The sequence below is a fragment of the Rhincodon typus genome, chromosome 3, assembly GCF_021869965.1.
Source record: "Rhincodon typus isolate 14 chromosome 3, sRhiTyp1.1, whole genome shotgun sequence".
In the NCBI taxonomy this organism is placed as follows: Eukaryota; Metazoa; Chordata; class Chondrichthyes; order Orectolobiformes; family Rhincodontidae; genus Rhincodon; species Rhincodon typus.
Window position 1 is genome coordinate 28,914,350 of NC_063334.1, and position 22,966 is coordinate 28,937,315.

The 22,966-nt window shown below is 42.7% G+C and overlaps 1 protein-coding gene across 1 annotated transcript in view; it reads right to left on the reverse strand.

Annotated features, from left to right (window-relative positions):
- svep1 (sushi, von Willebrand factor type A, EGF and pentraxin domain containing 1) overlaps positions 1 to 22,966 on the reverse strand; it is a 176,588-nt gene that overhangs the window by 97,421 nt on the left and 56,201 nt on the right. Inside the window, exons 4-7 of the mRNA XM_048620145.1 lie at positions 13,441 to 13,599; positions 12,780 to 12,959; positions 9,349 to 9,528; positions 1,404 to 1,601 (exon numbers count right to left, since the gene is read on the reverse strand). Of these exons, the coding sequence (XP_048476102.1) occupies positions 1,404 to 1,601; positions 9,349 to 9,528; positions 12,780 to 12,959; positions 13,441 to 13,599 (717 nt within the window). The remainder of the gene's footprint in view (positions 1 to 1,403; positions 1,602 to 9,348; positions 9,529 to 12,779; positions 12,960 to 13,440; positions 13,600 to 22,966) is intronic.

Consider the following 22,966-nt stretch of genomic DNA (forward strand, 5'->3'; position numbering starts at 1 on the left):
AAGTTTCAAAATCTCCCCTCCCCCCACCGCATCCCAAAACCAGTCCAACTCGTCCCTGCCTCCCTAACCTGTTCTTCCTCCCACCTATCCCCTCCTCCCACCTCAAGCCGCACCTCCATCTCCTACCGACCAACCTCATCCCGCCCCCTTGACCTGTCCGTCCTCCCTGGACTGACCTATCCCCTTCCTAACTCCCTACCTACACTCACCTTTCCTGGCCCCATCCCCGCCTCTTCGACCTGTTTGTTTCCTCTCCACCTATCCTCTCCTCTATCCCTCTTCTATCCGCCTCCCACTCTCTCCCTATTTATTTCAAAACCCCCTTCCCCTCCCCCTTTTCTGATGAAGGGTCTAGGCCCGAAACGTCAGCCTCTCTGCTCCTATGATGCTGCTTGGCCTGCTGTGTTCATCCAGCCCTGCACCTTGTTGTCTCATTTACCTCCTCCCTCCCCAGTATCCAAGGGCCTAAACATACCTTCCAGGTGAAGCAACACTTCACCTGTACTTCCCACTACTGCATTCGCTGCTCACAGTGTGGTCTCCTCTATATTGGGAAAACGAAGCGTAGACTTGGCGACCGCTTCGCAGAAATCTACGTTCTGCTCGCAAAAGAGACCCTGAATTACCTGTTCCTGCCACTTCAATGCACCACCCTGCTCCCTGGCCAACATCTCTGTCTCCGGCTTGCTACAGTGTTCCAGTGAATCCCAACGCAAGCTGGAGGAACAATACCTCATTTTCCGCTTGGGCACCCTACAGCCCTCCAGACTCAATATTGAGTTCAATAATTTTAGGGCCTAAACTCTCCCATGTCCCAGCCCCCCACCACACACACCAGGCCTTGTAACCACATAGCCTGCCATTACGCACCCCCTGTTGTTAGTCACTAACAGTCCCCATTAACAACTACTCACCCTCCCAGCCTGATCGTTAGCAACTCCTTTGTCTGTTCAACTGTTCTTCTCTCTCTTTAGGCTCTATCCTATCGTTTACTCCCTACCCCACCCACCTCCCTATTTTCTGCATATAAACTGACATTTTCCCAGCCACCATCAGTTCTGAGGAAGGGTCACCGGACCCGAAACATTAACTCTGTTTTCTCCTTCACAGATGCTGCCAGACCGCTCAGCTTTTCCAGCAACTTTGTTTTTGTACAGAGCCAATGCAAACTTCTTCTGTTCTTACATTTTTCATGATAATTTTTGCACACGAAACAAGTCAAGGAATACAGGGATTGGGCAGATAAGTAGATTTGATGTCAAAGATCAGCAAAGAGCTTATTAAACGGTAGAGCAGGCTCAAGGGGCCAAGTGCGGCGTACTTTTATTTCTTAAGTTCTTATATTTGGGCACAAACATAGATGTTTCAGAAGGCTATAAACTCGAGGGTTATTTCAAAGGTACCTCGGCAAAAGGCTTTGTGTAGCATCTGATTCCACTTGCCGTTGCTCATACAGTGTACTTCTTCCATGATTCCGGACAGGCTGTAACCGTGACGACAGCTCAATTTGCACATGCTCCCCGGTTTCATTGCAGCTTTCCTGCAAACACTGGGGGAAACCAGCACTCCATTCGGCTTTTGGATGGCTGGGCAACGGATTTCTGTTGAAATGCAAAAAAAAACCTTTCACAGATAACAGTAATAATAAATTCAACAAAACAGATGAAAGCTGAGTGAAAACATTTATATAGAAACCATGCATATGTTCTTATATTTGGGTTGCATATGCACGACTGGATTTCAGCATTGGTCTCAGGTGTTAGTTTTCCAGATAAAATCTTTGATTTGGATGTTGACTGCAATGATAAATATGCTTTCTGCATTACTGGTCCTGAAAAATCAAACGTTACTGAAGGAAATCTAACATTCGTCTTGATATATTGCATTGCAGGATAGAGAGAACACAGAGAGGAAAAGGCAGCGCAGTTGATAGTGATTGTGTTATTGCCCATGTCTTCAAGGTGTCTGCCCTATCACACCCTTTCAGAATCTTAAGGACTTCAATCAACTTGGCCTTCAGTCTTCTCTTTTTTAGAAAAAAGATCTCCAGCCAGTTTAATTTTTCCTTGTACATATAATCTCTTCGTTCTGGTATCATCCTTTTCCAATGTTAATATGCCTCTAGCTTTTTCATAGATAGAGTCATAGAGATGTACAGAGTGGAAACAGACCCTTCAGTCCAACTCATCCACGCCGACCAGATATCCTAAATTAATCTAGTCCCATTTGCCAGCATTTGGCCTATCTCCCTCCAAACCCTTCCTATTCATGTACCCATCCAGATGTCTTTTAAATGTTGTAATTGTACCAGCCTCCATCACTTCCTCTGGCAGCTCATTCCGTACATGCACCACCCTCTGCATGAAAATGTTGCCCCTTAGGTCCCTTTTAAATCTTTCCTCTCAAGCCTAAAACGTATGGCCTCTAGTTTTAGATTCTCCTACCATTGGAAAGAAAACCTTGGCTATTCACCCTACCCACGCCCCTCATGATATGTAAATCAGAACTGTACACAGCATTCAAAGTGTGATCTAGGCAAGATTTTACACTAATTTAAGATAACTGCACTTGATTATCACCTTAATAATAGAATACTGGGCTTTGATTATTTTTATGGACATATTAATCTGTTATAAATTGATCATGTGAGTGCTTTTTCACACATTGAGTGTTTTGGGTTCGAAATGCACTCTGTAAGTGTGATGGAGACAGGTTCAATTGATGCATTCATGAGGCCATTAGATGATTATGTGAATAGAAACAATGTGCAAGGTTTTGGGGAAAAGGCAGGAGAATCGTCATTTGGAGAGATGACGCAGATACGATTGGCTAAATGGCCTACTGCTGTGATTCTGTTATTCTTTGCTGTATTTATGTCTAGTCCCAGATCCTTCTGCACTCCCACACCACTTGGATAAATATCTTCCAGGCAGAACGTGGTCCACTTTTTCCATCCTATTGAAATGTATTATCTGTTGTTTATCAATATTTTAAGCTCATTTGCTAATTTTATGCTCATTCTGCAAGTTTATTAATTCTTGTATATTGTTTTAGGAGTTCTCTGCATTAATGGGTTAGGGTTGTACAAACACTTTGGCATGGCTGCAATGTTAATAATGACAGCAGCTGATTGTGACCAGAAATCGGCTCAGTGTCTATTTCAAGGAGTTTCATGGGTGGTTGGTTGCTCTATGTGATTTCGAGCCAGTTAGCTCATGTAATTCTATGCTACTTACCTCAGTATCAATGCTGCTCCGCTTACATTATCGTGCCCTTGGGAGTGGTGGAGGTACTCCCTATTGTAAAGGCCTCCATGGATTCCCTGTAGTGCCCTCTGTGTTTCCCACTCACTCACTCAGTACTCTTTTACCCTACCTTAACTACCAGTAAAACTGTGCCAGCCACTCAATCCCTCCCATTGTCTTACTCCTGTAGAAAGCATCCTACAATAGAGTGGAGAGAGCCAAAATAGACGGTGGGGTGCGCGACATATGTGTCCTCATTGTTACAAAGAGAGAACTTGCCTTAGTGGGCGAGGACTGTGAAGGCGAGGACTGTGAACTTGCCTTCGTGGGCGAGGACTGTGACCGCGTGTGGTGTTGCCAAAATCTCCATGTTCCGCTAACTACGTAAGAATCATTGTCTGTTGGTATCCTGCTCTCTTAATATCGCCACTGCGAATGTATAGTTCACACATGCAAACTTCTACCCCGATTTTGCTCCCTCTCCTGCAACAGCATGTGCACAATCTCTGCCACAAAGAGACTGGTCACCGAAGACACCTCTTGTCCTCTACCTCTGAGGAAGGCGACACACATTCCTCAGGGGAAGCACTGGCATGACAGTCTCCACAACCCTCCACCAGCTCAGATACTGACAGCTCATTGGGTACATTAGCTGGAGTACAGTTGGGAGCCCAGTCTGGTGGGCACATCACTACCACATCTCCACAGCTGGTGGAGGAAGAAACACCTCAGGTCACTGGCACTGGAGGACTATGGAGATCCTGTGAACTGACTGTACCCCACCTCCACCAACAGTCTTGGACAGATATCCTCAACTGATGACAGATCATACCTCTGGCTGATGTATGGTGAAGCCGTGGATTGGTTGAACTGGATTTTCAGGATTGCCCATGGCCAACACCCTGGACTGTAGAGATAAAAAGCGCCCCCACACCCCAGACCCTGGATGCCTCAGGTGACTGACTGATCATCTCCAAGCACCTATACTGATGCCCTTGACCTACTGTGCTGGTAAATTAAAGGTCGGGTCACAATAGCCCCAGACGACCACAGACTGCTCTCACTTTAGAGAGAGAGAGAGAATGAGAACTGGTAGTAAGTTTAACCTGAGGGTTACCACACCCAGGCTAGATTGAGAATGTGGACCTATGATACTGACCTCAACTGGTGCAGGAATCGAACTCATGCTATTGGAGTCACTCTGCATTGAAAATCAGCCATCCAGCCAACTGAGCTAACTGACCCCAACCATGCTGGAACCCCCTGATTGAAGGCTGTCACCACTTACCTTACTGAGGACTACTCCATACAGACTTTGAAAACATGGCCATTTGGTTGGTGCAAATGCAGTGGGTTGGCCATTTGTGCTACTGGGCCTTGGTGTAGATGTCAGATTGATGTATCACGGTGATAAACAGCAATATGTCCACCTCCTAGACTGAACATTGCAGAAAAACATGTCTAATTGACTCACCTCTGTGCATCTGTGCTAAACAACAAGGCAAGATGGAAGCAGTGTGAGCACGTACGCACTGTCTAAGGGGACAAATGGCAAAAAGTCAAAGTAAGGTAAGGTAGAAATTCTATGGGTATCACAGTAGACACAAAGAGAGTGGCAAGTGAGAAGTCCTGAAGTGCACCCTGGTCCAATCCATGAGTTGGTGCCTGCCCTTACACACAATGTATCCTGGCAGCAGGGTTACAATGAAAGATGCTGGTGTGCTCCAAAGTCCAGCATTGAAGTGGTGAACTCTATTCTCAGTGAGCTGGAGGCAACATTCCTCCTAAGTTGTGTGCGTGCACAGCTGCCCCAAAGATCCAAGCAGAGCAATTAATGTGGGCATGCTGATTTCAGCATTGATTTCTGATTCCAGAGATTATTGATGAGTACGGACTTTGGAGACCCGCACAGCCGGTTGGAGGTACCTGTTCTGACTTTCATGCTGGCAGTTGGCACCACCTAGTTACTCTGTGCTGGATGGGGGAATAGGTAACAGCATATCAATGAAGTGAGATCAGATACTACTGACAACATGCAGATGGTCACAAATAGCCCTTTCGCTGCTCGCTGGCGAGATTCTCGTATCGCCGTTCAAAACCTGATGGCAGAATAGGACATTTTTCTCTCAGTGTTGAGAATCTCAACTTTTCTGAACTTGCCATATCTTCCCACTGACTCATGATTGTGTGGGCTGGGAAAATTCAGCCTAATATATCACATTCTACCCATGAAGAGGCTTAGCAACATAAGATCGCTTCTCTCCAAATATGCATTAACTTTTCTGCTGCAATTGCCAAGAACGCCAGCAGGTGGCACCGTGTTTACTGTAAATGAAAATCAAGGAAGAGTATTTGCAGTGACCAGCAATGTGATGTCATCAGGCACTTCTGGTTCATAACTACATCCTTATTCAAAAGAAATTTATTCCAGGAGGGTTAAGATGGTGAACATATGTGACTTAAACTGTTAGAGGCAAAAACATACTGGGCCATGCTCTCAGTGCGGCATCACCATCCACTCCATTCCAACATTACTGTCCTCTGTTTATTTCCAAAGAATTGTAGCCTTTGGGTCTGAGTCAGCATTTAAATAAATCCGTGGTTATTTCAAGGGAAGTCTGATGGGAGGAGTCAACTAGTAATCAAGACTCCATGAGTCTATACGAAAAGTGTAAATGCCTTATCCAAGCACCAACATGGTCAGTTAGCCTCTTCTCATTAACACAATGTGGAGCTGGAGGAGACTCCAGCATCGGCAGTTTTTACTATCTCTGAGCCTCTTCGTATTACTGTGACTACATTTCTTCTATAAACTCAAAAATAACAGATTTATTGTAGGCAGCAGGTATTCTTACAATAACTGGCAAAACTAACCATCAACAAAGTTGCAGGATCAAGCTATATCCTCTTCAATACAAATGCACACGCATTCATACACAGGACAAGAAGACAGAGATGCAAAGGTATCATGGATGGGAAACAAATAGGGAAAAAGGGATCACACTCCTATAAATCCAGGGTTCGAGTGCAGAAGACAGAATGGATCGATTTCTCACATTTTCTTGATTGCCTGTTGATGGAATCTGATTGTTTTCAATTGCACAGTGATGGAAGCTTTCAAATTTAGCTGGGAAATTGATAGAAGCCCTGATATTTGAAACTGTCAGGATTCACAAACACTTCATTGAGATAGAGAGACAGACAGAGAGAACTCCTCTCATTTCAAACCTCTCCAGAAAGTATTTGTACTTTTTAACTGCCTAGCGCACAGTTTTGGTCACTTTACCTACTCAATCAATGTGTAGCTCACTGAATGTGTAAGTCTTTTGTTCTCCTCTGTCTTTGAAGAATGTCCTGTATCTCAGAATAGTCAGACAATAGATGCGCTGGACGAGTTTGTTCAAATTTACCTTTCAAGTATAATGCATGCTGGGAATGTTAATACTTTCTCCATTAGTGCTGCACGAAATGCAGCAAAGCAATGAAAAACATCTTGTTTTGTTACTCAACATTTAATCATATTGATTTGATAATACATTCCATAGGTTCTGCTAGACCATTTTAATGTAGGTAGTGGGGTCACGATGTGATATGATCACTCCCCATTTGGGACAAATGTCCTGAATGGTATACCCGTATGTTGTGGTCCATTCCCAGGTAAGTTGTGACAATTATTCACTTGAGAGATGTGAGTGTCACTAGCTGGGCAGCATTGATTGCCCGTTCCTAATTGCCCTTGAGAAGGTAATAGTAAGAAACAAATAAAATCCTGATGGGACTGGACAGGCTAGAAGCAGAAAGAATGTTACCGATGTTGGGGAAGTCCAGACTAGGCATCACAGACTAAGAATAAAGGGTAAGCCTTTCAGGACTGAGATGAGGAAGAATTTCTTCATTCAGAATGGTGAACCTGTGGAAATCTCTACCACAGGAAGCTGTTAGGGCCAGTTCAATAGATATATTCAAGAGGGAGCTGGACATGGCCCTTGAGGCTAAAGGAATCAAGGGGTGTGGGGAGAGGATGGAAATGGGATACTGAAACTGCATGATCAGACATAATCGTATTGAATGGTTTTGCAGGCTCGAAGGCAAAATGGCTTATTCCTGCTCCTATTTTCTATGTTTCTAATTACAATCGTTTTTGGGCTTGCTAAGTTACAACGGCTGATTTGTCCCAAATCTTGCAGCTATTGTTAAGCTGTTGCACAACGAATTATGCCAAAAGAAGAATTGGAAATGGGAAGATCACTGTGAATGAGTCTTTACCCAAAGTGGATTAATTTATGTCAATGACCTGACCCATTTTGACCCAAAGTTACCATTGCAACTAGCTTGCAATGCTAGTATAGAATGGGAGTAGCCATTTCTCACATATTGCCCAGTGCCGAAGAGAAGCCAATAGTTTTCGCATCAAGGTTGTGCGACAGCAGGTGTTTTATTTTGGAGATATTTATTTTATATGCAGGAAGGTTAGAATAAGCTGTTTCCCATCCAAAAATGGCCGATGGAGGTCACCATTACGTCAAATGAATGGACTCTTAGAGCGATAATCCACTGTACTTATACAAATACCCATCCCAGAGGGTGGTTAGAATACTTGAGAGTAGTGTGGCAGCTTTTAAGAGCAAGGGGTACGGAGAGAAAGCGGGAGCGGGATACTGAAACTGCATGATCAGCATGATCATAATGAATGGTTGTGTAGGTTCAATGGGCCGAATGGCCTACTCCTGCACCTATTTTCTATGTTTCTGTGTTAACCTTGTTGCCTGCAGAATAAACATCTCTATAATAAAGCCTCTGCTATTTATTGCTTCAGCCTCCTGGTCCTTCTTGGAATCTATTAAATTGGGTAAGAAAGCCTGTCCTGGATTCCTTATTGGGTTTATTAGTGACACTCATATTGATGACACCAGCATTCTGGTCTCCTGCAGAAGTGGAACCATTTTCTTTACATCTATCCTTTTGAAACCTTCATAATTTTGAAGACCTTCATTAGATCGCCACTTAATCATTTCCTCTAGAGAAATGATCTCCAGCATGCTAAATCTTTCCTAATACAAATAACTCATGGAATATGAAATGTTAGGCATTATTGCCCAGGAATTAGTACTGAATTGCAGATTTTTTTAAAACTTTTTATGCAGATGGAATAAAATGCTACATCTTTGACAAGATAGTCATCAGAAATGTGTGAAATGGCAAGTGAGAGGGAAAGGAGACAAAACAAAGCTTGCACTCGGAGTCCCATTATCTCCTGGGGCACTGTGCTCCACGTGCTCGAAGGTCCGTGGGCCAGAAAGGTTCAGTCACATGAAGACCCATGACAGAGACTTGTCGGTGCTCTCGTAATGGACCGGCCAGGTCACAATACTGTATGGGCTGCTGCTCATGGTGAATGTTGTTGCCACCATCTTGTTCAAGTGCAGGAAGGGACATGGCCTAGTGCGGCAGTGGACAACACTTCCTGGTCTAACTAGAAGAGTTTCTTGTAGTTAACAAGATATAGGTTATTGCTGTTCCAACGAGTCATCGGTTATGTTCATGTGATAGACATTGTTACAGAGACTTTGAGGAGAACCAAATATTCAGTCTCACTCCTTCAAGATCATAAAAACATAGAAACTTGGAGCAGAAGGAGGCCACTCAGCCCTTCAAACCTGCTTGGCCTTTCAATGTGATCATGGCTAATTCTGTACTTCAACGCTATATTCCTGCTATCTCCCCATACCCCTAGATGCCTTTAATATCTAAGAGATGGATCTATTTTTTTTTTAATATATTCAGTGATTTGGCCTCCACAACCTCCTGTGGCAGAATTCTACAGGTTCACTACTCTTTGAAATGAAGAAATCTTTCTGTGTCCCAGCCTTAAACGGCCTAGTCCATATCTTGAGACTGTGACTCTTTGTTTTAGGCTCTCCGTAAGAGGACACATCCTCCTGACATCTGGTCTGTCCAACCCTGTTAGAACTACATAAATTTCAATCAGATCCCCTCTCATTCTGCTAAGCTCTCGTCAGGCCAGGGACAGTGACCAACATTTACACAGTAGATAATGAATTGAATGCTGTCCTGAAACCTGCGAGCCATTCCCCAGACTTACCAACGCATTTTGGCACCTTCCTATCCCACAGCATGTTCACCAGGCAAGTGAGTTTTGATCTTCCCTCCAACACGTAGCCTTTGTTGCAGGTCACATGGCAAACAGTCTTGTAGGAGGTGCCGTCAGCAGAGCAGTTTAGAGATCCATGCTCAGGCTTCCGTAACCTGGGGCAGGCGCGAACTACACAGAATGGGAGGAACAGTCAGAAAACAAATTGCAGGCTCCTTAAAACTCAAATGATTGAATTTTCCTTTTTTTGAGACTAAGTGTGAAGGTGGATCTAAAGGATGGAGGAAGGGACTTCCACTCGGCGTGGAGCAACTTTCCGACATAATTACAATCTAATCAGCTCATTACGTATAAATTACATGGATAAAAATCCCCAATATTATGGGCAAGAAGTATTGACCCTTCAGGCTACACATTTCAAAGGCTCCTAGGCAGCACGTCACTCTTTGCAACCCAAGAGTACCACACTAAATTAGGGTTTGTCACCACGACCCACCCCTGGAGAGGTCTGAGGCCACAGGCTACATCACACGAGTGTTGGCTCCCCAGAGGTTACCCTGAAGACTGGCCAAGAGGAAACAGAAGCTCTTTGTCCTGTGGAGGGTAACAGGAGCCTATCCTGACTGACGACAGCGGCTTGGTCAGAGGTGACTGCAGAGATCAGTGGCCATGGGAAGCTCAAGAGAACCTGGCTCCAGTGCCACAAGAGAATGAACGATCTGCTGCTTTCTACCAGGGAATGTACCACTGTCTGATCAATGCTTCTTGCCATCTATGAGTGGAGAGTCACACTAACTCAAAACATTAACTCTGTTTTCCCTCCACGGATGCTGCCACATCTGCTGAGTTTCTCCAGCACTTCCTGTATTTGTCGCAGTAACTCTTCTGGTTGGGTTAAAATATCTGTCTTTGAAAGTCAGCTGACTGGACCTAATTAAGACAATATGTCAAAGCAAATAGAAAGACTCTAGATGCGTGCCCACTGTCAGAAGAACAAACAGATTGGACCATTGGCATCACCATTGGCATGGATATTAGAATCTATTGGCATCAGCATAATGTGAAAGCATCTTAGAAGATCACATTCCTTCTTTTGAACTATTTCCATAACCCGCATCAAATTCAGAAAGCAGAACACCGTAGTTAATAATAAACAGTGGACAGCAGTCTCTGGGGGGTCATTGTTGAATCTTAAGGACTCCCCTTATTTTGACAGTCTAAAATTAATGATGATTTTCACTTACAAATTACAATTAAAAATACGTCAACCAAACAATTCACCTTTTCAATGTCAATTAAAACGAGATTGGTCCAAAGCATGAATGGTATTATTTTCTTTATTCACTAATGATTATTTTGGAGACAATGGCCTAGAAATCTGACAGTGCAGTTTGGGTGGGCGGGGATTTTTTAAAAAGTGACACGTGAATAAGATCTGTATTTATTGCCTAATTGCCCTTGATAAGGTGGCAGTGAGCTGTTGTCGGTGTGGGGGTGTTAATGGTCTGTACACCCCACAGTACTGTTAAGAACAGAGTTCCAGGTGTCCTCTGAGATGGTGGAGGACACGTTTTTGGAAAATGCTGCTGATGGAGGCTTGGCACGTTGCACCTTGATGGTGAGATCTGAGAAACAAAAGACATAACGAACAGATATATTTGTGTTGGTTTGGAGCACTGTGGGACTTTTAGCGCAATCTGAAAGGGTTGAAAGAGTTCTGTAGGCAGGGGATTGATAACCAGGAGACAGCTTGAAAACAATCAGAGGAGAAATGTATTTACAGAGCGAGATATGAGTTGGATTGTCTAAATGTGGAAGCAAATTCAATGGTGACTTTCCAAAAGGAACCCCCTGCATCTCTAAGGGAGACAACACAGGTGGGACTACTTTCATTAGCGCTTTGAAAGACTCTTGCCAAATTTTCTATTCTCTGGATCTTTGGAGTTGGATGTACAGCTGAAAATATGTTGGGTCCTGTACAATTCCGGACACTTGGACTTATGTAAGAATTACCCAGGAAGATTAAACTTTGAAAGGGCAATTCTCCTGCTTCCCAGGAAACCGTACAAATGTCTCTGACTCTAAGCTATAGTCAGAGGTTTGGGACAGTACCACAGAACTTGTCTGGATAACTATCCAGGATTCATTCTGGACCAGAATCTCTAATATTCTAGGTCAGACATTAAACTGTCAACTTACCTTAGGATGATTTCTCAGATCTGACTTGCCATGCAGATTCTATTGAAACAGTCACAGACTACCAATGCTCATAGGCTGCATTGGAGTGAATCTTCCCAGGAGCCAGACCCCATTCTATAGCAATAGCTGCCATCGTTTTAAAATTCAAAAGCCACTTTGAAAAGCTACAGCAAGAAGGTACTTAAGGTGTAGGAGAATGTGAGGAAGGGTGACTGGTGGATAAGGAGGTGGGGTGGCAGATGTGGGAGAGGGCAGCATGACAGAATGGCCAGAGGGAGAAATGGAAGGTGACTGAGTGAATGGGGAGCCAGGTGGGGAAGGGGGTGAGGTAGCAGGTGAATGAGGGGATGGGGTGACAAGTGGGTGAGGGGAGTATAGGATAAGTAATGGAGCTGGTTGCCAAATGGGTGAGGGGCAGGGTGTAGATTTGTGGGGAAGTTGGGAAAAGCTGGGATTAATATGTTTGAGGTGTCCACATGGGAAGTGTCTTGGGTGCCCATATTGGCCGTGTTGGATGGGGGAAATCGGGTTGAAAATATGGCCTAGTGCCCAGGTGGGGAGAGGAGCCTGGAGTCAGGGTGGTGAGGAATAGTCGGGAGTCTGTGTTGGGTGAATTTGGAAATCTGGGTGGGGAGGGATATCAGGAATCAGTGTTGGGTGCCTGCTGTAGAAGGTTCAGAACGAATGGTTCTTGGGGGGTGGGGTGTCAGTGGCATAAGTACCCTGGAGTCAATGCGGGTTTAAATCCCTCTAACATTTCCCAGGATTATTCAGATAAGTAAGTCAAATCTCTTTGAAGTCTCCTGCTCTAACACAGAGTTGAGTACTTTATAGGAGGATCTGGGTGAAGGGTAATTGTCAGTTGGATGTTGAAAATTCCTTGATAATCCCTGTGTAGTCAGTGTGAAAAGCACCTCAGGAGTTCTGAGGAACCCCTCCCTGATGTGTATCTGTTGCATTACGTCCCAGTCTCCAACTGTCCAGGACCTGGGCCAGGAACCACCTAATCCTTGGTTTGTGGTTCTACAGCTTGAAAGTCTTCAGGTTGCCTTCACAGATACATGGTCATTGTGGAGATATCCTGTTGGTCACGTAATCATTCTCACTCAACAAAAAAAGAAACTGCTAACTCAACAATGTGATACCCTCCATCAAGCAGAAAGAATAAGCAACAAAAAAGACAATATAATTCACAATCAGAAGACTTGGATTTTAATCATTACCTTTGCAGTTGGCGTCCAAGCCTGACCAGAGGCTGTTGGACTGACACAGACGAATGCTGGTTCCCACTAGGTCAAAGCCCAGTTTACACCGGATTCCACAGGCGGAATTGTAATAGTTATTGCATGAATTCTGGATGAAGTATCCGTTCTCAGGCGGCTGTAGCTTGGGGCACTGGACCACTATTTGTGCACAGAAAGAAAGAATAATACAACACATCGCCCCATTCACCTCCATTGAACAATCATTCACTCATCACCCCCTTAAATAGTTGCAAATATGCAACATATCTGGAATTATGTCCATTGTAAAACTGGTAATCTGGATTGTGTTGCCTCTTCATCAGGAGATTATTTCATGAAACCAATGAAATTACACGGGGACAATTTCAGCATTGGCCAACTTATGATCCATATCCCCAACTTTACATCAAGCAGCACACTGAAGAACTACCTGACTGTTTACCTGAACAAGATAACATCGGCTAGAATCTAATAACACTTTTCTGTTGGGTGTTACCCACTGCAGTGACCCTGAGAATTGAATTTTCCATTTCTATTGACTCCAGGACAGAGTTGGCAGCCCCTGAGTATCTGGATATCAAGGTAATGTGGTTACAGTTTTCCTGAAGAGTTTTCTCTCTTAACCTTCCTCATGACTCACCTTGACATGTGTGTCCTACAAGTTTGAATCCTTCCTTACAAACACAGTCCTTAATTGACGTGCTCCCTGGTAGGGACGTATAGTTCTCATTAGGGCATGGCAGGCAGGTGCTGATTCCACCAGGTTTTGCTTCCACCTTGTATGTCCCAGATGGACAAGCTAGTGAAAAGGAACACACAATAGGAATGTTAGAATTAGGTACAACCTGCACATACAGTCATAGAGTCATACAACACAGAAACCAGACACTTTGGTCCAAATAGTCCATGCTGGCGATAATCCCAAACTAAACTAGTGAAACCTGCCTGCTCCTGGCCCATTTTCCTCCAAACCTTATCTATTCATGTACTTATCGAAATGTTTTTTAAACATTACAACTGTACCCGCGTTCACCACTTCTTCTGGAACACAGCAGGTACAATAAACAATCAGCAGCGTATGTAAAAAATTAGTCTTTATTGCAAGTGTGTTTGGAGTATAATAGGAAGGAAATGTTGCCACAGGGATTTGGTGAATTCTCCCTTGGTTTACTGTGTGCTGTTCTTGTCTTCTTATCTAAGGAAGGATACTTGCAGTTGGTGTCCAAGCCTGACCAGAGGCTGTTGGATTGACACAGATAAATGCTGCTTCCCTCTAGGTGAAAGCCCGGCGTATACCGGATTCCACAGGCAGAACGCCGCGTAGGTTTGCTTGATTGATTGTTGGGATGTGAGTGTTGTCCCTTGAGTAGAGATCGAAAGCAATGGACCTAATTCCTCATGGGTGTTTCAGAATGAAAGACGCTCTCATTGCACCATATAAAAATTCTTGGAGAGCTTGCCAGAGCAGAGAGGTTTTTCCCTCTGGCTGGAGCATCTAGAATATTGTCCTGCGCTAAACTCCACATCACATTAAGTTAATGTGTTTCTTTCAAACCGTTGGTTTCATAAACATGTAACCATAAGATTTCCCCAGTGCCAAGTTCAGAGTGATAACGATTGACGGTTTGTTAAACAGTGGGTGATCCACAATTAAAATAAAACCTCATGCTGAAAAAGGCCGCTGTGTAATTGATTCCAGACCTGACGCATCTGACTTCTTACAGTAAGCTATTAAACTGAAGTATGTGTGTGTGCAATTTGTTGCGCTTACTGAATCAATCTTAAACACATATTGAATTTATTGTTATCTTGTACTCATAGATCCATGCTTCCTTTGAACTTGCATCCAAAATGGCAAAACTGCCTTAGGGAGAAGAAAAATGATTTTAAAAACAAATCTATGATGAACTTAACATAACTAACTTCATTATGGAACTTTGGGAGAGTTTCGTCTGTTGCTCCAGATTAGGTTTTTATTTTCTGGGTGCAAATTGCATCTTTTGCAGAACTAATAGCACTATATCCCTGAACGCCCTACAGTGTACCACTGACCCTGCTACTTGTTCAAGCTAGCTACATGATCTGCTGACCAAAACCACTCCAAACAAAGGGAGGGAGGATTGTTCACATAGGTTCAGTGATGTGCAACTCCCGAATGGCCTTGTACAATAACACTCCCTTGGGGAATTGTCAATTACCACATACATATTTTCACAAAAAAATTGAGGAGGCAACCTTGCACACTTTGGCTTGGCGGGGTGGGGGGTTGCAAATTTACATTAAAGGGAACTTAGTGCCCTGTTATTTTCCAAGATGGAATTACCAAGTATTCCTATTCTTCCTGATAGGAAAATTTTCCATACTTTAGTTTATTATCTGCTTAGAATGAGGAAGATGGTTCCATTGATCAAACCAGTTCCATTATGCTAATTTTATTTCCCATACAGAAAAGAACAATGCAGTGTGCAACTTGTAATCTGAAACATGTGTTCTAAGATGAACATGCCTAAAAGAACAAAATACAATTTTAGTAGCATATGAAAGGGGTATCCTTGGCACTAGCAATTTTGATCTTATCGTACAATTAAGTCATGCCAATAACATTTGCCTTCAATTAAAGCTGTTTTTCTGAATACAACATTGTATTGAGCTTCATCACAACCTGTGGAGCAAAACAATGTTGCTCTTATGACCCAAAAACATCCACATGGAGTGACTTTCAAAGTTATTAGAAAACAAAAACACAAAATTCTCTGCAATCCTGTCAGCTTGATTCATTGCGCAAACATTTCAAATAATTACACTGGAGTATGAACAATTTGTTTTCCAGAGCTGGGGCTGAGATGGAATTTAGTGCCAGTAAAAGCATGCATGGAGGAGAAATTAAGAGTTTAGTCCTTAAAATAATGCTGAAGCCTCCTTAGACCAGGTCACAGAGACTCCGGGACATGCGCGCGCACACACACACACACACACACACACACACACACACACACACTTACACATAAACATACATAAATGCTACACACTTGCATACATACACATCCAAGTACACGCATACACAAGAATGAGCATATACACATATGCCTCTGCACACACATGTATAAACACATGCATGAAATGCAAATACATGTAAATATACATATAGACCTGCACACACACGGACATGCACATGTCAGTGTGCATGCATGTATGTACATGGATGTATGGATGTCCACAGATGTACATACACAAACTTGTACATACTCACAGTATTCATTCATGTACATACTTGTATACAAAAACATATATGTACACATATGTACACACAAATCCACAGATACATGTGCATGCAGACATTGATTTATGCACACATATATTGATATGTATGTGAACTGGCATGTATGTACAAATTGGTAGACACATTCATCCATACTTAAGTGCATGCATGTATGTACCAATGCACACACGACCCCACAAGCCCATACAATCACATACAAATCCCTTGACTTACACATCACTCCACAAACATTAACACATACTTGCATCATGTAGCTGAAATTATGTTGTGTGTAATAAGCAGTGTTGTTTCAAATAATATCTAATAGTTGTCATAACATAGCCCACAAAGAAATTTCACCAAAGCATGCTAATATACCTTTGAACAATATTTTACAATATGATTCAATCCTTTGCAGTGCTAGGATCAGAAAAAAGTAATCCTTGATAACAACTAAAGACAAATCAATAGAAAGCAGATATCACTTTACCCAAACATTAAAGATTACTAATATCAGCAATTATTTTTTATAACTCCATTCTCCAAATTGGTTTTTGCAACCTCAATTTCCATGATAACAATCTGGACAATTTTAGAACCAATTATATTGTAGTGGAAGTAAATCATCTTCATTACTTGAGGAAGCACCTGAGAATGTGAATAATTTACTCCAGTTTCTCTGTTCAGTGAGCAAAGTGAAAAATTTACATAATTTCCAAGATGTGGAGCTGTATTATGGTCTCTCAACTGTGGCAAAAGCAATGCAGCAAATATTGTAAGGCTGAGAGATAAAACACTGCAATGCTGGGCCTTTCACTAACATCCTTGGAAATTAATGGGTCTCAAGGGCAGATCATGAGGAATTCACTGACAAGACAGGCTGTGAGATATGAAGGCTGAGGGAATTATCAATGGTTACTTGGAAGAAAAATAGAGAAAGACACAAAGTTGATGGAAATTGGCACTAGTCCACAAACCTGGTCGAAAAGAAACATCAGGCAGGATAGGTTGTTGTCTGATGTGACACCCAGCTCGGTAGTTTGTTATAGATCATTCAGGAAGTCTGTGTTCCAATGGTTTTTTGCACCTTTTACATGCATTTGAAGCTACAGACAATGATGTTTGAGGTTCCAACATTCTTTGCATTATGGATGGCTAACCAGAAACCTCTCCCACTCCTTCTGATCTGCTGTTAACATGTGTTGAAAGGGTTTGCCGGTAATGATGCTCAACCTGTTTGGCTACGTTATGAACACATTGTTGGCCGTCAAGATCTTGGCGGTGCTGGGAGTGGGAGCAGTTGGACCCAGGATGTCTGGCTCAGAGGGAGAATGCTGCCCATTGGGCCATAAGACCTCCTAGAATAGAAGAATACAAGTCTGACTAATGGCTACACTCCTGTTTAGGGAAATGGTTCCATTTATTTCTTCACCTCTCTAATAGGGACCTTGGCCGCACATTAATTGTTCCTCCCACAGACTGTCATTGCTGCCCCTCAGGGTATACATAAGACCACTGGTCAACTACTGTCTTGATACTTCTTTGCCAAAGGCATGTTATCCCTCCAAAATCAACTCTGCTCCAGCTGCCATTAACCTCCAAAACATTGTCACACTGCAGCTCTTTCCTAGTTCCAGGAATAAACACAAGTTCAATGCTTTCAACCAGAGAGGACAAAAATTTTCTGTGGATGCTGAATTTCTCCTGTTTGTTATTGCCATCTCACCCTCCGTCAAACATAACTGATTGATTGCATTTAGCATTAAGCTTTTTTGGAAGCTGTTGGTTCATTAAATCTTAGATCAGCACCTCAGATTCATTTATTGTGAGTGAAATGAAGTAACACATAAAAAAATACAAAGCTGTCCAAAATAAAGAAACGCGCTGACAGGTGTCCCAGGAGATTGGACATGGGTGGCCTTGGACCTGGTGTGTAGTTTCCAATGTTTACTGAGATTCTGTTCTTGAACAGCAATTTGCCTATTGACTACATTACAATCTAAATTATACTTTGGTATATGATTAGTTACCTTAGTGAAGGGCACTACAGATGTGGACAAGGATTTTCTTCTCCTGTCTCCACTGGTTTTATGATGGTGTTGGGTAGTAAAGTAGCCCAGGAACTTGTGAAACTTGTATCCCCGACTCAGCAGCAGGGGAGTGCAGGCTCAAACTCACTAGTTGTGGTACTAATGAAATGTGACTTCACATTGTTGTGTACTTTATATCACTCAGAGCAGTTCAGAGATGGTCCTAGTTTCTAAACCTATTTACCAAAAAACCTATTCACATGAACTTTAAAATATCTCAGTGATCACCAAATATCTGCATTCATGCTTACAGTTCAGCTTCAGGTAATTTCTGTGGTGTGTTTACTTAGCTCAGAGTCTATACACAACCAACCAAGTACAGTGAGCATAGATCAGTTATCAGTCTCATAAGCGAACAGAGAACAATCAACTCATTGAACACTACACATACAACACATATCTGTTAATAAGATCTGAGTAAAGGACAAACAGTCATTGGTCCCATCAACTTACTCCATGGCATCTAGATACCTGTCAGATATGGCTCCATGGATACTGTTCTTGTCTATAAGTCAGGAAAGTTGTGGGTTCAGAACTCATTCCAGAGACTTAAGCATAAAATTCTAGGCTAACACACTCTACTGCAATATTAGAGTGGTTGCCATATTTTGACTGAAACGTTAAGTTGAAGTCTTGCCTGTTCCTGTCAGATGAATATAAAATATCCCATTGCATTGTTTCTATGTTCCATCTTTCAAGTTTCTATGTTTTAAAACGGATGAGTACTCCCTATGTTCTGCCTCAACTAACATCAGATTGTCTAATTCCAGATTCCATATTGCCCTAGGTATATCTGCTACAAGCAAATTACCTGCCATCTTTTCTTCGCTGCAACATTGACTGTATTTCATTGCCTGTAAAATGCTTTGGAATATTCTGAGGCTGCAAAAGGTGACCATACATCACTGTATTTTAGAGAGAGAGAGTCATACAACATGGAAACAGACCCTTTGGTCCAACTAGTCCATGCCGATCATAATCCCAAAGTAAATTAGTCTTATCTGCCTGCGCTTGGCCCATCTTCCTCCAAACATTTCTTATTCATGTGCTTATCTAAATGTCTAGTAGAACAGCAAAAATCAAGGATGCACGAGAGGCCTAAACTGAATGAGCACATAAATCATGAGGGAGGTTAAATAGGGAGTGGGATGAGATCATGCAGGAATTTGAAAACAAGGAAGAGAATTATCAAACTGCTTGAGATGGTTTCCATACTTCTTCCACACTGAAGACTGAATTTAGATAGACAGCAGACCAAGCCTAAACACAGAGGATCTCATATATCTCAGTTGAATATTATGAAGCATAGTTTGATGACCTTTAGGGATCAGGCAGCTTTTGAGCAAAATATTTTCACAAGAAATTATAGAGAGTTGTCTCCATGAAAAGGGCAGGTTATTTATGACTGACGAGATCTATTTCTGTGTTGTTTAGATTGGTTACTTTGGAAACAGGAGAACCATGGGACCTATGAGTAAAAATAGTGGCTCTTCATTCCTAAATGTGCCCACACTTTGCCTGTGGTTACTTGTAGCTACTGGGTCATGAAAATTGTGGACCGCTGGACTTTATCTACCACTCTGCATTATGTGAAAGCAAAGCTGTATGAATATATTGCTGTAATAAATCTATTGCACTGAGGTAAATCCCAGAAATGTGCACTTAGGAGCAGAGTTGGGCCATTTGGCCTATGAGTATACTCCACTATTCAATTATGGATGTTATGTTTCTCAACCCCATTCTTCTGCCTTCGCCCGGTAACCCTTGATTCCCTTACCAATCAAGAATATATCTATCTCTGTCTTAATCAAACTCAATGGTTTGGCCTTCACAGCCTTCTGTGGAAATGTGTTCCACAGATTCATTACTCTCTGACTCAATAAATTCCTCCTCATCTCAATTCTAAAGGGACGTCCCTTCAGTCTGAGGCTGTGCCCTTGGGTTCTCATCTCTCCTACTGGTAGAAATATCTTCTCCATGTCCACTCCATCCAGGCCTCTCAGTATTCTGTAAGTTTCAATGAGACTCCCCCCTCATCCTTCTAAACTCCATCGATTACAGACCCAAAGTTCTCAACCGCTCCTGATACGACAAGTGCTTTTATCCCCAGGATCATTTTTGTAAACCTCCTCTGGATCTCCTCCAACACCAGCACATCCTTCCTTGGATGTGGGGCCAAAATCTGCATACAATATTCCAAATGCGGTCTGATCAGAGCCTTATAAAGCCTCAGCATTACATCACTGCTGTTGTATTCTAGACCTCTTGAAATGAATTTTAACGTTGCATTTGCCTTCCTAACTGTAAACTGAACCTGCATGTTAACCCTAAGAGAATCCTGAACCAGGACTCCCAAGATTCTTTGTGCTTCAGATTTCCAAAGTCTTTCCCATTTAGAAAATAGTCTACCCCTCTATTCTTGCACTTTCCCACATTATATTCCATCTGCCACTTCTACGCCCACTTGCCTATTCTGTCCAAGTCCTTCTGTAGCTTCCCTGCCCCCTCAACACTACCTGTACCTCCGCCTTTCTTTGTGTCATCTGTAAATTTAGCAACAATGCCCTCAGTTCCCTTGTCCAGATCGTTAATGTTTGACATGATTAGTTGTGGTCCCATCACTGACCCCTGTGGAACTCTACCAGTCACCAGCTGCCTTCCTGAAAAAGACCTTTTATCCCCACTCTCAGACTTCTGCCAGTCAACCAATCCTCTATCCATGCCAGTACCATGCCCCTAATACCATAGGTTCTTATGTAGCAGCCACCTGAGTAGCACTTATCAAAGGCCTTCTGGAATTCCAAATAGATCATGTCCACTGGGTCTCCACTGTCTAACTTGCTCATTACTTCCTCAAAGAATTCTAACAGATTCGTAAGGCATGACCTCTGGTTGATTAAACTGTACTGACTCAGCCCTATTTTACCATGCCTCCCAACTACTTTGCAATCTCATCCTTAATAATGGACTCTAAAATTTTACCAACAACCGAGGTCAGTTTAACCAGCTCATAATTTCTTGTCTTCTGCCTCCCTTCTTAAACAGGTGTGACCTTCCCTGACTCTAGTGATTCCCGAAAGATCACCACCAATGCCCTAACAATCTCCTCAACTATCTCCTTTAGAATCCTGAAATGTGGCCGATCCAGTCCAGGCAATTTATCCACCTTCAGATGTTTCAGCTACCCTATCACCTTCTCCTTGGTGATAGCCACTACCTCTGCCCCTTGACTCTCTTGAAGTTCTGGTATGTTCCTGGTCTCTTCCACCATGAAGACTGATGCAAAGTACCTATTCAGTTCCTCTGCCATTTCTTTGATCTGCACTACTTCTTCAGCCTCATTTTCCAGTGGTCTAATATCCATTCTTGCCTCTCCCTTACCTTTTATATATCTAAAAAATATTCTTACAATTTTCTTCTCTATTACCAGGTAGCTTATCCATATATTTCATCTTCTTTCCCATTACTGCTTTATGAAAGTTCTGCTTTGCTGGTTTTTAAATGCTTCCCAATCCTTTGGCTTACCACGAATCTTCATCACATTGTGTGCTTTTTGTCAGGCTCTATTTTTGGGTTCTGCTCTCAAACACCCAAGTCAAATACTATTAACTACATTAACAGCATCTCTGGCAGTCAGGATCTGAATTGTCTCTTCACTTCTTTTCTTCAGTTAAAGAATTTCAGATATATTCAGCATCTCCTAATGTAGGCTCCCAAACTCTTGAATCATCCTTGATCTTAGTCTTCCACACCTTAGATAGCAGAAATGTGTAACTGTTTCCCTGAGAAGCTGCTGAGGCAAGGAGGAAGGAAAATCGATTGAAAATTTCCATGCTGCATTTTGTAGATTTTAGTTGGTCGTGTGGTAGAAACAGTCATGGAAGCAAAGGAGGCAGATCGAGTTAATAAACAAATCAGCCATCATCTAATGATGTGGAGTTGCTGGTGTTGGACTGGGGCAGACAAAGTCAGAATTCACATGACACCAGGTTATAGCCCAACGGGTTTATTTGAAATCACAAGCCTTCAGAGTGCTGCTCCTTCGTCAGGCCAAGTGAAGACAAACACACAGGCACAGAATTTATAGACAGAGATCAAAAGATCATACAAATGGTGTGAGTGGGGTGTCGACAGGCTAATAACAAGTCTCTGCAGGTGATCAAAAGTGTCAGGAGGTGTGAATAAAGTGTCAACAGCTGAGTAGCTAGTGAAGGGATGACCTATGATCCGATTATTTGAGGCAGAGAGATAATTACAAAAAATTAAAAATAAGATGGTGATGGAGATAAACCAAATGGCTGGAAATAACATGATAGGTATAAGAGTCACATGCTGAGGGTCTAACCAAAGGAACAAGTAATCCAAAAACTGTACAAGCTAATTAAGGTAGAGAGATCATAACGAGTTATTAAGGTGATAGTGTCAAAATAGGGCAGTAGGGAAGATTTTCCAGATACAGAACAGTATGTTGGGGTCATATGTAGTGCGACATTAACCCAAGATCATGTTTGATGCTGTCTTCATGGGTACGGAACTTGGCTTTCGGTTTCTGCTCAGTGATTCTGCGATGTTGTGTGTCTCCAATGCCACCTTGGAGGACACTTACCCAAAGATCAGAGGCTGAATGTCCTTTACCGCTGAGGTGTTCCCCAACTGGGAAGGAACATTCCTGTCTGCCAATTGTTGTGCGGTGTCCATTTATCCGTTGTCCTAGCATTTGTGCGGTCTCGCCAATATACTATGCCTCCGGGCATTCTTGCCTGCAGCGTATGAGGTAGACAACATTGGCTGAGTCACATGAGTATCTGCTGTGTATG